Source organism: Vicia villosa, linkage group LG4 (genome assembly GCF_029867415.1).
Source record: "Vicia villosa cultivar HV-30 ecotype Madison, WI linkage group LG4, Vvil1.0, whole genome shotgun sequence".
NCBI lineage: Eukaryota > Viridiplantae > Streptophyta > Magnoliopsida > Fabales > Fabaceae > Vicia > Vicia villosa.
Genome location: NC_081183.1, coordinates 167,888,546 through 167,905,659, shown reverse-complemented (window position 1 = coordinate 167,905,659; position 17,114 = coordinate 167,888,546). Strand labels below are relative to the sequence as shown.

At 30.1% G+C, this 17,114-nt stretch overlaps 1 protein-coding gene across 2 annotated transcripts; it reads left to right on the top strand.

Annotated features, from left to right (window-relative positions):
* The first annotated feature begins 11,711 nt into the window (after positions 1-11,711).
* Positions 11,712-15,685, top strand: LOC131600203 (uncharacterized). 2 transcript variants are annotated; one of them, XM_058872398.1, is made up of 8 exons: positions 11,712-11,873; positions 12,290-12,645; positions 12,748-12,820; positions 13,321-13,401; positions 13,493-13,556; positions 14,977-15,064; positions 15,148-15,232; positions 15,324-15,685. In XM_058872398.1, the coding sequence occupies exons 1-8, from the start codon at positions 11,766-11,768 to the stop codon at positions 15,345-15,347; spliced, it is 879 nt and encodes a 292-aa protein (XP_058728381.1). In that variant the 5' UTR covers positions 11,712-11,765; the 3' UTR covers positions 15,348-15,685. The 2 variants fall into 2 exon arrangements, with proteins under 2 accessions (XP_058728381.1, XP_058728382.1); XM_058872399.1 differs by having other exon boundaries at positions 11,765-11,831.
* Positions 15,686-17,114: the final 1,429 nt, after the last annotated feature.

Sequence of the window (17,114 nt, the reverse complement as noted above, 5' to 3'; positions counted from 1 at the left end):
TGCTACTTCTAAGTATCTGCAAGTTGATCATGGTGGACAACATTAAAGTAAAGGGGTGAGAACACACTTCAATAATTAGTGGTGAAAAACAAGCAGAAGTAGATTAACGTATAACAACAACATACATGTTATTCTAATCAACACCTACATATTAAGTATTCTCATCCAAACAACATACTAACAATAATCAACATAAATGCAACACTTATGCAATGCACTCAACAGTGACTTTACATGCATGTGGTACCAAATATGAACACTCGGGTTCATCTTGCTCCCCGATCCACCACCATAGAACCAGATTCCTTCTTGGTTACGGAGCACACCAAAATCGCTACCATCACCATAGGTAACGCTTCCCGAATTCCCACTAGAATCAGCTACTCGCACCCAAACCACCACCATAGTATCGAGGCTCACCAAAAAGAATCGAAGTTCGAACAACATGAATGCATGGACTCTTAGCATGCAACAATAACACATACACATTAGCCCTTCTTCTGACCATGTATGCCACCAACAACAACATGCATATACATAAAAACAAGCAACATCATTCGCAATAACACCATAACCATAATCATGTTTAACCCATCATTTAACATCATCATATAAACACTTCATCATAATACAACAACCCATATAATCAACTACTTAGGTTATCACAACACATTCAGCCCCTGAAAACAATTCCATTTGATAGTAATTTACGTTAGCTTTCCAACACTTCGAACGACACTCAATTTGGGCTCACGGATCAAAAGTTATGGCTAAAACAATTTCGACCGAAAAACAATAACAGCAGCTCATAGGCTGAGCGCTCCCCCTATTCTAAGCACAGTCGTGACGGACAGAATGTAATTTTTTTTTGCATTTTTCATCGTTGGAGACCTTCCGGACCTCCGATTTTGATTCCGTAAAAACCCAAATGCTAAAAAATTACAACATATGCAATACCCTAATTATCTCAAGTTAATTCACAATTTTAACACAATGAAATCATCAAATAGTTAATTTAAGGTTATGCCTAAAACTTTCAAAATTGCAACAATGGTGGATACAGGTTCAATCATTAAAACATGAAAATACACATATGAGGCACGCGAAATTCATCATATAACAACCATCATAACATCATAATTTAGAATTATGAATCAAAACACCCAATCCTAAGGAGGTTAAAAGTCCTTTCACCTACCTCACATGCTTTAACACCCATTAAAGAATCCCATCTCTCTCCTTACCTTGTTTTTCTCAGCACGCAAGCAACCATGTCCTTTGAATTCTTCTTCTCCCACCTCTAACCAACCTTGTCTCTCTTGCCTCTTTGCATCTTCTCTTTTTTCTACGTATTGTCAGATTCTATTCTACATTTTCCTTCTTAATAAAAAAAAACCTAATTCCCTAATTAGGATATTCCCTTACTATCCTCCATATTTTCCTTAATCCCAACTTTTCCCTCAATTTCTCTACATATCTTTTTTTCTTATTATTTTCTTATTCTATTATATTAACTTAATTAATTTAAACAACTCTTATTATCTAATTGTCAAAATAATTCTAATTTATTTTAATTTATTCCAACTAACCTATATTCCAATTGATTATTTAACTACCATAACCTATCCTTCCAATAAAATACACAAAATCATGATTAATTTTATATAAATCGATTAAAATAAACTATTCGAAAATAGGGCGTTACAGTAACGACTTTGACTTTCTCTTTGTCCAAGACACATCTTATCCCACATTTCTCCCTTCCCAGGGTGAGGAAAACTTAAGGGCGAAGCAATACATCCCTTCGGGTAACCACATGTCGTCGCATTTTCCTAGGGTGGTCCAAAGTTGTCGCCATATGCAAGGTTATTTGCAAATATAACACTACAACTTTGTTAAGGATTATTGTAAAGCCTACAATTGTGACCCTAATGGTGTCGACATCAAAGACCATTTATATTGTAAGGCCCAGCCAGATGGAGTGTGTTGGCTTAAAATTTTTGAGCATTTTAAGGTTGGCGCAATATCCTTGAAAAGGGATGCGTTGGTGAAGCCAGTCGATGTGAACAAATAAAACTGGGTGGATACAGAGATAGTACGGGCCCTTTCCATTTTAGTCACCCAAGCAGTCGTATATACGACAAATATCGTACTCGGTCGTCCTTCTAGTTGGTTGTTTTATCATTTAATCTAGAAAAAAAGGTATGCATCACCTTTGAAGGTTGTTCAATCTCATTTCATGAGTGTCTATTTACAAGGATAACAATCTCATTTCAGTCGGCTCTTGGGCTTATATAAATATTTTCCAATTTTGATCTGAGTATAGGTCTTGGAAACCTTCTCCTTAGTTGTTTTTCATTTTGTTCTGCATTGTACAAACTTCCTAGAATGATATTTAGGATCAAGGGTTTATTGAGCTTCACTAATAGATTCCTTAGTTCAACCATTTTGTTGAGGACTATGTTGATTTCCTAGGAAGCTTCATATCGGTTTGGCCCCATACTCAGGAGGCTCACTTTGCCTTCTACACTAAGCACTAGCTCTGTCAAATCTTCTTGCTTTTGTAAGGGTAAGTTCCTGAAATAATGGGTTTGACCTCATTTCTGTCCCGGGTCTTATACATATAATGTTGAACTAGGTTCTCTCTTTGAAGAAGGACCCAAAGTCTCTCTACTAGGGACTTGGTCATGAAGATGGATTTGGCCCCATGTGGGGTGCAATCTTCGTATCAAGGGAATAAATCTATTGATACTTGTTTTGTTGTGAGTGCGATCAATCATGCGGAGAGGAAAAAGATTTTTGGTGAGGATGGAGTCATGTTTTTTTTTTAACTTGCATGCTTTTACTTGCAGATAAAATGAACTCCTTGCAAAAGTGTACACCGTAGCTGCTTCTCAAGATGTCAACCCTAGTCCCCCAATTCGGGCGGCTCCTCCTCCTGCAAGTTTTATCGCATCCTCCATCGTCGAGGCTACTTCAGTTTCTTCTAGAGTTAATCAACTTATTCCTGTAACTACCGCTCTAGCTGTTGAGGATCAGACACGGTCTTATACTCATTCGAGAAGTTTATGAAATTTGGATATGTTTGAAATAATTCTCTCACGAAAAATGAGTCTTCACGCTTTCGACTCAACCACACATACTTCATAGCTTCCATAATCGTCATAAAATGTTGGATTTTAGTCGTCTCAATACTTCTCAAAGATATCTATATTTTCTTTGGGATCCTATAAATATGATTAATATCACTTCCAATGTCATTGCTTTAATCTTGCATAAAATTCAATATCACTTTGAATGTCATTGTTTTAATCTTGCATAAAATTCAATGTGTCTCATTGTAATATTATACTTTGTCAACTCATAGACATGTTGCCTCTATTGTTTTAAACAAACCATAAATGAATGACGGACCAATATGTAAACTAATTCATGATTGTAAAGTCTACAAATCACTTTAAATGACCATCCATCTCCATTCTTTCACAGCTACAATCTAAGTTTAAAGAAACACTAACATTTGTAGATGTTGTAGCTAAACTTTCACCCAACTTCTTATTTTTCTCCCACTTATTTCACATCCCAATTTTAATTTTCTCTATTTTTTTTTCTCCATCTCAACATCATCCTGTAATAATCACCTCGTTCTATTTTGAATACTCACTTCTCTAACGCCAGTAAAACTTTTCTTATTCTGATTTAATCAATTCTTTATATAATAGATCGTTCTACATTGTTGCATTTCAAAAAAACTGAAATTTTGATATATGAGCAAACTTCTAGCAAAAAAAAATTAGAGAAAATGATTCTCTAAAAAAGTATTTTGAAATTATCATATTTTGAGGATACAAAACCTAAAAAGGGAGTATGTAAACCAATTTTCATCACCGACTGCCTGTGTTTGGGCCGGACTGATTATCCCATCTGCCCATGACCCGAAACCCAAACCCCAAAATTAGGGTTTACTGACTCGGTCTTATTCGGCGTGTGCAACCTCTTCTTTTATAAGTATCGCAATGTTTCAATTTCATCCAATAGCAAACCCTAAAGCAGTCCAATGAATCTCTGCACTTTTCATTAGATCGTAGCATACTTTCATCTTCTTTTTTAGGTTTAAATTATATTTTCTCATTTTGTCATCTATAAAGCAGATCGGCTTCTCTGTGCCATGTCTGTGTCGGAAGATGACTAAATTATTTACATCCTCTTAATGTTATTAATACTCATGAAATCTCTATGTATTCATGAGATTACATTAGGGGTTACATTTTTCAATTTCAAATATTTCGATTATTATGCTTTATCATGCACTTCGGTTCGGTCATCTACAAAGCAAATTGGATCTTACATGCCAAGTTTGTGTCGGAATTTGACTAAATCAATTTATCTCCTCCATTTCTTCATGACTCATGGATTTTTATTTTATTAATTCATTGGTTAATGATGAGGGGTAATACATTTTAAAACCACTTGGTTCAATAGAACTCATTTTAATCTGGATTGAAATTTAAAACGACTAAAATCGGTTACATATATCTCTTGATTTCGATCTGAAATCAATAATTGGTGAAGCCGCTTTAATTTTTGATTGATATGCCATAAGTTTTGATATGTTTCCATATTAAACTTTATAAATATTTTTTAAAAAATTGTCAATTTGATGCATTTTTTTAACCATTTATTGGGTTTCACAACTTTATTTTTTCTATATTAATATTTCATTTATATCAAATAATAATTTAAATTTATAAACTAAAATTAATATAAAAATAATTTAAATTCAAATTAAACTTAAAATTTAAATATAAACTTAAATTAATCTCAAATACATGACATATAATTAAAATTGATATTTTTAAGTTGACTGTGTGACATGGCTAATGGATAATGGCAATGTAAAAAAAAATTATGCTATTAGAGCTCTACCTTTAACCTCTAATTAAAAATAATAAAAATAATTAACATCACATAATTTTAAATTTCTTCATTCTCGTGTCTTAAATGTTTCTAAATAAATTCTTTGTTGCAAGATTTAGAAAAACCCGGTTAAATATTTAAGTTGTTGAGATGTCCTTATCTATTTTATCATAAGTAATTAAAATCACCTCGATATGAGTGTTGTATGTCTTCAACAATCATGTCATGCACATGTTGGACCACATATCTATCGAGATTGAAGCATCCTAAATGTCCGCTCCACATTCTCAATGCATATAATTTATGGAACCCTACATACATACAAGCCATGTGATTCAAGATGTGCAATATTAATGTTGTTAGGCTTTCTCAAATATTCGGCCCAAAATACAATAATCACGCTCCTAACAAATCCTTCTAAACACTCAACTAAATGCTTTCAGAACATATTCGTCTACAATGTCAACGGAAGACCCATATGCCAACATACGAATAACATACGTGCATTTCTGCAATGATGAAAGACTCATTTTACTAGTTGCATCGGCCCTTCTTTGGAAATTTCCATCGTGATTTTCAAGGGAAGAAAGACTTATCTATGCATTTTGAAGCTTCTTCGGAATTGAACATCTGCGTATACTGGATTTTTTGAGAAGTAGCCATTGAATAATTGATTGTGCACTTCTTTGCGACTTGGATCTATCATTGTTCTTCTTTTTCTCCTAGAAGAAATTCCATATTGACGTTCCTTCTCGACTATTAACATTAATAGTTCTTCATCTGTGTTATCCATAAATTCTTCTTCAATCAAATCACAAAAGAGTTTGTCTAAATTATTTGAGTTTCTTGAATCCATAAAAGTGAAAGAAGAATGTGAGAAAAACGAGAGAAGAATGAAAGAAGAATGAAGAAGGGTGAGTGAAGAATGAGAAGAGTGATAGTATATATAATGACCAGTTTGAATAAAAACATAATATTTATTATAAATTAAAGTGATACTAATGACCATTTCACATAGGTGTTGATACATAACAATTACTACATAATAGTTAATTTTGATAATACTGGAACTTTTCATCTTAACTAATATCCATATTTTCCTTTCAGCTTGTTACAATATTTTTTCATGAATATCACATTAACTATCATTCATCGTAGAAGTGTCTGACATGATGAGTTTCATTGCTTTAAACTTCATCTTTTCCTCCTTACATTGAGCTAGTCTTTCCATTGTTGATAGTACTATTTTATTCCATGTATCTTGCACAACATTAGAAGGAGTTTCAGATACATTTATATTTTCCCTTGCCTTACTCTTCTTTTTTGCTGCTTGTTGCCCCATTTGATGCTCCATTGATGATGATCAGTTATACTCATAACTTAATGAGTGCGCCCTAGTAGCAGAATTTCTTGTTATTTTTAAAGAATTTTTAGTCGATTCTCCCATCCATTTAGGTTCATCTTTTAACAATCGCCATGCATACTCGAGATCGAACGTTGCACCTTTATCTTAAAGAAAAAAACATGTTCATTAACCAAGATATCTTTTTATGATGTACCACTTTTTTCCCCGTGAACAACTTATTTGTAGCACCCAACAAATTTTGGACCAAGGCCATTTATTCGATGTCATCGGCATTTTAATTGACCTTGTAGATTTTCTCACGATTGCCCACGATATTGGTTATAATTATCAGTGATTCTTAACCAAAAACTATAGGCTTTTTTATCAACTCCTACCATAGGATCCTTTGAAACATTGAGACATGATTACATAAGAAGTGTATCATTTTCCCTTGTGAATACCTCTCGAGGTTTTTTTAACATAACGCCTTTGTTATTTTTCAATTGTAATATTTTCAATAGCAATTTAAGTTGAAAATTGTGGAATTTGACGTCCGGACATAAATCCAATCGGTGTTACGGGTTCTTGACGAGAAAAATTTATCCCACGAGTATTTATTTGAGGTCTAAAATACATGTTTGAGTTGTTTGGTGACAGAAAAAATACGATAGAGATGGTTGGCGGTAGGAGAAATTGAGAATTTAGAGGATTAGGATTTTGATATTGCATGAAATGTAACATAGATTGTTGAAAATTATATTGATTACGGTCCACTTGACCTTAACAATAATAATTTGAAGTAAGAAGATGAAAATTTAGGTAAAATATATGATCAATTGAAGGGCTAATAAGATGAGATTGAGAAAAAAATTTAAAATATTACGAGTAAAATGATAAAATTGTGAGAGAAAAATTATGAGAGAAAATTTTAATATATAATTTGATCATATTTAAAGGAAAATAAATTATTAAAATAAAAAGTAAGAAAAAAAATAAAGTGTCTTTTAGCTACGACTACTAGGTGCACTTTTATTATTATTTTATTAAATACTACAATTGCATTTCACCAGCGTGACGAACTCTAACGAAACTTTTTTCCATGCTACCTACGACAGCTGGCGAACAGAGGGAAGGAACAAGCCGTGGAGATGCTTTTAGAGATCATGGGTCAAAGAAAATTTGTATAGTAAACCACTTGTTCCTTAAAACCAGCAACAATCAATCGTAGCAGTACATTTACCTAATAACCAAATAACCTTACCAACTCAAATAAGGTTATAATGACAAATGCTCATGTATACATTAAAATAATATCTTTAATAATATTTAGTATTATACTTTTAAAATAATACAGCAATTCCCCATATATTTTAAAATTTTAAGTAAAACTATAAAAGTATTTTATTTTTATTGGGTTAATATGATATATGTGATGCATCAAAATGGTATAGTAAGTTATATGAATCAATTATACTTAGTATATTTTAGACGTCTACCACTCATGTCACACCCAATAGTTCTTGTTGTTGACGGTGTGGTGTGCTAATAGAGACTTTTTCAAATGGCCACACTTGACACTCACATAAGCAATATGATTGAATGTATGTTGTAAATCATACACCATCCCATAAGAGATACGAAATTCATTAAAATATACATAAGCTCATCCCTTATATAATGCAACATCTAGCACTTTTTCACTTATACTATAGGAAAGAGACATTTAACTTGCCTTTACTCATATGAATCTTCTTCTATGCATCACAAAGGATGGATTTCTATCATTTGTTAATTTCAATTGACTTAAGTCTCATTCACCTTGATGTATAATAAATTACTTTCCTTCCTAAGGATTTTGGTAGAGGATCAACTAAGTTCACTTTTGACTTCACATAATTGATCAATATAGTTCCATTATTTAACAATTGTTTTAATATATTATGTATCAATTAGATATGTCTATTTTTACCATTGAACAGTTTATTTTTTTGCCACAACTAGATTCGATTGGCAATCAATGCATCAACACTGATGAGGTCGTTTATGTTCACATAGGAATATTAGCTAAGAAATTTCTTAGCCATTCAGCCTCATAACCTGTCATTTCCAAAAGAGTTTAACTCATCTTTTCATAGTTGATATAGAACATATGGATTGTTTGACAAATCTCCATACAGTCACACCTCTACTAAGAGTAAATACATAACTACTAGTATATTTTGTCTCATCTAATTCCGAGTTCTAGTTAGCATCGTTGTATCCTACAACATGGTGTGAAATCAATTATATGCAATACCATAATTCATGATACCTTTTAAATATTTCATAACTCTAGTAAGTGCTTACTAGTGATCCTTATTATGATTTAAGGTACGTCTACTCAATTTACTTAATACATATGCAATATCAGCTAGAGAGAATTTCATTAAATGCAATAAGCTCTAGATGATTTAGGCATATTGACATTCATCAATAGAATCGTCTTTATTATTCTTTAATATAGAGTTAGCATCATACGAGATACTATCTGGTTTGTAGTCATAATGATTAAGCTTCCTTAGAATTTTCTCAACACAATTCTCTTGAGACAATGTTATACTACCATCGTTCCCTGTGATTTTAGATCCAAATATTAAATTTGCTTTACCCGTGCCCTTCATATCAAATTTAGAATCAAGAAAATTATGTAAGTTTTAAGAGTGCGCAATCTAGGAGGGGGTGAATTAGACTTGTTGGATTTATCTGGTTTTTATGCAAGTTCCTTTTCTTTTTACTTTTCCAGAAACAAGTTAAGTGTTGTAACTTGATTAAAATAAAGTTATGCAAAAAATTAAAGTGTAGAAAAGTAAATGACACAAGGATGTATACTAGTTTCTCTTTCCAACCAATGGCACATCTAGTCCCCTCACACCCTGTGAGAGATTTCCACTATTGTTAGATATTTGTACAAACTTCACATTAAGATTTCTCCTATAATATTCTAACAACAACAAAAAAGCACATCATTTCCTTGATTTCCAACAACACCAACAATTATGGTGCACTTTGAATCAAACCAATTCAAACGACATTTTTACAACAATCACTAACAACTTGATGGAGGCAACATGTTTGTAAGGGTCACTATGCCCATCAAATTTCTCCAAGGAATGAGGTTGAAAACCTTCAGGAGCATGTGCTTATCATATCTCGTCTAAAAGTGGTTGGGGGTCCGGTACTTCTATATGTTATGTTGGGACGGTCTCTTATTAGTGTTGTTGGATGTCGATGACATTGTCCTTTAGGTTCAAATTTTGGTGGCGTAGTTCATCCATGGAAGCGCACATCTTTGTTATGGCATTGAGGTCGATGCTACCTCAGGTACCTTCTTATGTGAGGGATTATGCTCTCCTAGCATCCATGATTGAGAATGACCAGGGCTAGGAGTGGAGGTTTTGGTTTGTGTGTAAGTGGCGGTGATAATGGAAGGTGTGTCTCAAGTTAGTTTTATCAGGGTCCACTGTGGACCCAATTGCACTTGTCAAATAGTATAGATATGTGACACCCCTTTGATGGTAAGGGTGGTAGGGGGCTTTAAGGAATTTTTGTGGTTTAGAACAAGCTCACGATGGTGAGACACCCTATTTTGAAGGTATGTTTGGTACGGAGAAAGTAAGCTAGCGTGAGGTGAGAAAATCTATAGTTTTTGGGTATCTCGCATGTATCCAGAATTCTCTCCTTAATCCTAGAGTTAAGGTATTTATAGAGGCCCATTGAGCTTGAATTGAAAGACCCCCTTGAAAGCAGTAATCACTCCTCTTTGACTAGAGGAATTGTTGACTACCTACTTCTTAGAAAATTGTGGTCATGACTTCTTGCACGTGTCATTATAAAAAATGTACACATCATCATCCACGTTTTCTCTCAGAGAGAGCCACCTGCTGCGAGGGGGTTAGGCTTAGGCGACGTGCCCTGAGACGCGCGCCAGATGAGGATAGGTCCCATGCCACCCCTTGAATGACTCTTTACAACTATATCACTACATCATTTAAAATTAAATGTATTATAAATTACAAGTACAACAATATAAGAGAGAATTAAAATTAGTTGAATTTGAAAAACTGTCAATAGTTTCGTGAATGAGTCAAATCAAGAATCTAATAGAGTCTATTTAATTAATAATAATAATAACAATAATAATAATAATAATAATAATAATAATAAATCATAGAACAAATTCATCAATAATAAAACTATTTTCTTTTCAACAAATAATTTTTTTATAATATATTGATAATCATTTTCCTGAATTAATTATTGTGGTTTATGAATAGAAAAATGAAATATATATTAGGCATGTTTTAACTTGATATGAATTTTAATTTGGTTTAAATCGAGTAATTATTAATAATACTGTAATTATAAAAAAATTCTAGTAAATTTTTTATTTGTTATGTTAGTCAAACTTTTTGACTTAAGTTAGTTTTTTTTTTCAATAGTTAATTTAAAAATATTTGTGTTATAAAATATGAATTCAACTCTCTTGTCTTTGATGTGATAATCTTTTTTTAATGGATAAAATCTAAGAGTATTTTGGTATAATTCATTAAATCTTAATAAATTTTAATGAGTTGTTGAAGTTCAATTCACCTAAATTTTTCTATAATAATAAAAAAGTCAAACAAACATTAAAAAATGAGATATTTTAAAGTTCTAGATAGATATATTCTCTGAGAATATTTTATATAAAATTGTATTTAAACTCGAGTCTTCACATTTTTCCCTCTCTCCAAATGTTTATGAATTATATACTTTTATAAAATATATTTAAATAAAATATTTTAAAATTGATTGAAACTTTATATGTTGTTTCACATGACAAATTTAATAATAAATTATGTCTATACAAAATAAGAAATAATAATAATAAATAAATTATTTAAACTGAATTGTTACAATAAAAAAAAATATTATTTACCATTTCCTATTTTTTTTCTTTTTATAATACTCCTATTTTTCATGTCTTAACAAGCTAAGGCAACAATGAAAATATACACAGTAGATATACTCACAGAAAAAACCTTAATATATTATAAAATATTATTTATTAATTGTATTGAAAAGATTATAAAAATCAATGAATATGGTATTTTTGAGATAACTTACCTTAAAAGTTTTGATAATAAAAGGGATAAGTTAAAAGAAATGATATTATAGGAAAATTTGGTCAAATTTTGATAGGTATAATTATTAATATTTACTTAATTCTTGACTCATTTTGTCTCTTATCACAATATACATAACTTTTGCACAAAAAAAAAAATCATCTACCATATAGCTACGTATGCATTTTTCTGTCCTTATCCATTTTCTGTTTTTATCGTAACGTACTTTATTGAATGCAATTGTGCACATATATATAAATGGCTTCTTTCTCTACTTTTTTTAACACTATATTACAATCTTTTTTAATCTATATATTCAAAATCAAACTCATTAAAATTCATTTCAATTTAGATAAAAGATGCATAATTTGAAAGTTTGCAAATTTTCTCATGTGTGCTGCAATTCTTACAACTCTCCTCCCAAGGTTGCTCATGTTTGCTGCAATTCTTACAAATCTCCTTCCAAGGTAATGTTTTTTTTCTCTTTCTCTTTCTTTTTCTTTTACGTAAAAAAACATGATAGAATGATAAAACAATTAGACTCGTGGGATATTTTATTTAACTTAATATTTTTAACAGAAAGAATTGAGAATTTGAATATGTCATTATGTATTAATCGACTACTCTGCATTGTCTAACCTGTTTAAAAAAATGAAAGTGATGGGATGGATTGATATGTTAGATGTTAGATCTAATAATCATAATAAAAATTACCAGTCAAATTTTTATTTTTATTATATAGAAAAAACACATTTACGTTAGCTTTGTATTTTTAATATTTTATGAAAAGGTGAATTTATGAATTTTATATTTTTGGAATTTTGTTGACTTAATTTAATTTTTTTAATTTTTTTTCTTTGACTCATTGATTTAATTTGTGTAGGTTGGACCAAAATACAAAGAAGGAGCATCATTGTGTTCATGCTTCTCTGATATCATTTCTTTGTTTAACTTTGGTGCATCCAAGAAAAACTATCTGAAGTTAGTTTTTGCTAGATTAAAATATAAACAAATTTGCTGGGATGATAGTATATTGAAAAAGCATGTTGATGTTAATAACATGAATTTATTGAAAAATGAAATTACTGGTGAAGATTCTGAAGTAGTAAATGTTGATGAAAAGTATTTTCCAGCTAAGCTCATTGATGATTCTTGCTTTATTTCTCTTGAATTGAATGGTTTTTTTGAATCATGCCTTCCAAAGTTATTACAAGGGTGTAAGAAGGTATTACTCTATAGGTAATTTTACTTTATATTTTTTACCTTGAATAATATTTCGTGTTTTACTTTTTTTAATAAAATATTATTACTTTAAATTTTATTTGTTTGAATTTTTTGCAGTACTTTGAAACATGGAATATCACTTCGTACAATGATTCGTAAAACTGCTAAACTTAATACCCCTGTTTTGCTGGTATGTTAACTTTATTTTTAAAATTTATTATATTCTCTTTATTTAGCTATAATTAAATAGGATATGTTAAAAAACAAATTATTAATGTATTTTTAAAAATAAAATTTAAAATATAAAAAATAAATTATTTGATAACAAATACTTTAGTATTAAATTAAATTAATTTATTCAAAATCAAATATTTGACTATTAAACTATTATTTAAATATAAAAAATATTAATTTAAATAAGATTTTATTATTCAAATTAAATTAATATTAATTTATTCAAATGTTTTATTATTAAATTAAATTAATTTATTCGAATTAAATTATTATTTAAATATCAATTTAATTTATATAAGAATAAATATCATTTTATTAAATTAATAGTTGTTTTATTTACTATATATATATATATATATATATATATATATATATATATATATATATATATATATATATATATATATATATATATATATATATAATTTATTTATTTATTTATTTCACAAAACACAGGTTGCTGGAGATATGCAAGGAGCTGTGTTTGGTGCATTGCTTGACTGCCCCTTAATACCAACAACAAAGCCTAAATATCAAGTATGTTAACTTTTATTTTTTAATACTATTTTTGCACATATAATTTGTATATATTGAAGTATATGGTTTTTCTTTTATTTGTTGGTAACAGGGGACACACCAAACTTTTGTGTTTACTAACATATATGGCCATCCAAGGATTTTTCGACCTACTGGTAAGGGTTTTAATTGATTATTGTACAGATACATTTTATTGAAATTTTTGGTTTTGATAAAAGTAAACACTAACATATCTTGTTGGAAGATTTAACTAGAAGCAAAAAAATAAAGTATTATGGAAAACCCTACTAAACGAGTCCTACTAGTAGTTTTTTGTTTACAAACAAGAAAGTTCATAGTAGTAGTTTGAGAAATTCAGATTAAACAATAAAGCACATCACTGATGAATGAAATTACCATTATTAGCCCCTAAGTCGAGAGAGAAATGATAAGTGAGGAAGGAAAGTGGAAGAATCGGAAAACAATGTTGATGTTGGTTGGTCATATGGTCTTAAGTGAAGGAGATCGTTATTTGTTTAAGAACTTGAATTTTTAGCCAATGAGGGTTTTAGACTCTCTACTAAAATTGATGATCGGTATGCATGATTCTACTAGTTTATATATTATTAAAGTGATTTATATATTTTTTTTAACTCTTGCTTTATATCTCGAAAGTATCTCTTCTAATATTGGTAAAGTTTTGTCTCTTATTTAAAAGAGTTGGACATCGACTAAGATCATAACATATTAGAGATATAATTTCTCTGAGGATTAATCTTTTTAGTTGTCAGGTTATCTTAAACCCTAATAGCACTATTTGTGCGATATGTCAGGGTTGTTTTGAGTCTTCTATCCACCTTTTTGTCTCTTATAAATGTCACTTTTTTTTGTACAGTGTGTTTAAGTGGCTTGGTCGGGAGTTCGTTTTATTCAGAAATATTAGGTCTCTTTTAGATATAGTAAAGTTCCTTGGAAATAGGTCGAGAGTTAGGTCTGGTCAAACATTGGTCTAGAATTATGTGGTGTGGGGAAAATTCCGTAATGGGTTTATATTTTCAACTTTGACCCTTGTCAAAGAGGAACTATGAGACAAATTTATTCTCTAGTCGTGAAAATGGTATATTTGAAAGACTTGTGATTCCCGCACTTTCTCAAAATGAATGGCAAATCCTATATTGTACCTGAACTGTTATTTGTCTTTGAGTGTTGTTAGTTATCTTCGAGTGTTTTTTGTTCAGATAGTAAAATATCATAAATATTTGATATGTTTAGGAGTTTGAACATTCAAGTGTTTTATTTTATATTTATGAAATTAATTAAAAATAGAGCTAATCAGTCTAAAATTTGGCCATTGATTGAGTCTAGATTATCCAATGTATTAAGTTTCCTAACTTTAGTAGTAATTAAAATTCAAAGGTCCAAGATTAATATGGTAATGGTTCAATCCTAGTATATAATACAATGTCTAATCCATTATACTTCATAATTTAGATTATGGATTAATAATTAAATGGGAATTGGACAAGTGATTATTTACAGAAACTTTTTCTTTATGATTTTTTATCAAATGTTTTAATTTTATATTTTTAATTACAGGTGTCAATAGATACTATTACTTATGTTCCAATGACTCGCTTGCACTTGGAGGCGGTGGTGGTTTTGCTTTACGCTTAGATGGAGATTTGTAAGTATTTCAATAGTAACATTTTGTAAAGTGCCATTAAAAGAATTAAATCATAACTTTTCATGAATATATCATTTGAAAAGGTTAACTGGAACTAGTGGACCCTGTGAAACATTTGGAAACCGATGTCTTGCTCATTCTCCAGAGTTTGAATTAAAGAATGTTGAGGTATTGCTCATGCCAATTACTTTAGTTATCCAACTTATATAAATAAGTGATTAATTCCTAATAATTGACTGTATATTTCTAACATGTGCAGTTATGGGGTTTCACACATGCTTGATCTTAATTACATGATGTAAGGCTCATATGCTTTTGTTGGGACGTCCAAACACATTCAATTCTCTCCCTCCATCTCTCTCGACATGCTTAATGAGAAATACTTGTATTATACTGCTAAAAAAAACCATGGAGTTAATTTGTCACATTTGAGTAGTTAATCACTCAAACATAAAATACTTCTTTTGAAATAGCTTTGTGACTAATTCAAAAATCGTAAGTATGAAAAGGTGGAGATTCCCGTGTTTAAAAGTATGATCTTATATGCGATTTATGGCTACCAATTGAATCTTAATAACATAGTAATGTATAATACATTTGTGTCCTATGTTTTATTGATTTTCATAATTCCGTACTACTATCATCATATTTGTGACATGACTGTAAATAGTGATCTTATTAGAAGAAAAAACCTAATAGTTCAACTATTTTTTAAAATAAAATAATTTATAGATAAAAAGGGGAGGACGGTAGCGACGTCATGACTGTCACTCTTTTTATTAAAAGCTAATTTTTTAAATAAAAAAAATATAACAAATAATTTATTTGTGAATTAGTTAATAACTTTTGAATTTGTATTTATTAAAAAATTATAATATTTTTATGTTTTTTGAGATTGTATGATTATGATCTAGTTACAAAAGAAGTAGAAGTTTAAGTGATTGAGTTAAGATTAGTAAACTTGGATATAAATTTCTCTATTTTTTTCTTCTCACTATTTAACTATATACAAGCTACATCTTTTATAAACGAAACTATTATAATTTTTACAAGTTTCATGGCATGCACTACAGTAAAATCTTCTTCACCAAACATCACTATTAAAAATGCATTCTTCATAGGCTCTTCTAAGACATTGAGTTTTACATGTCACTAAAATATAAAATTTTCAAATACAAAGAAATTCATATTTTTTAAAGATGAAATCTATTATTTAAACCATATAAAACTGTTGTTCGAGTTTATATTATGCTTCGATATTTGGATAATCTGCAAGACACATCTTCTCAATGAGTCAAAGTAATTGATGGTGTGAATTTCATGTTGACTTGACACTATTTTTTCTAGCATTATATTATGTTCTAATAAAATTCTCTTTTTATATGATTATATGTTCAAATAATATTGTAACAATTGTTCTTTGAGTCAACTATCTATCCACTAAAATCAAATTCTACCATTATCCCCTAATTGCCCTTTAATGATCAATAAATTTGCAAACTAAAAAGGTCAAATGAGTCAATGCCTAACCATCATTTTATTTCCACTTAACTATCAATCATGAGCTCCCATGTGTTCCCCAAAAACTCCCTCTTATTATAAAGCTCTTTTCATTTCAACCTTCACTCTCACTTTCTCTATCTCCCTTGCTCAGAACCATATTCATTTCAACCTTCACTCTCACTTTCATTTATGCTAACTTCACTCAACCTCAAGATTCAAGGTATGTCATCGTTATTATATTTGATTTCGTGTCATTTTCCTATTGTTTACCACTGAAACTGATATCATTTGCGTTAATCACTTTTTTCACATATTACTTCCTTTATGAATCTTCAACATTTACAATTAATGTCATGGTTTCAAGGTATACTCTTCATTTCAATTTTAAATTATTATGATTTACTTCATTTTTTATGTGAAAACAAATTTAACTTTGGATAATTTTTTTCACCGTATTCCTTGCAAGGTACAAGGTATGTCTGTATCATCGTGTGTTATGGCGTGGTTTCATTTTTACTTTTTGTATCAAATAATGCAAGGACCTTGG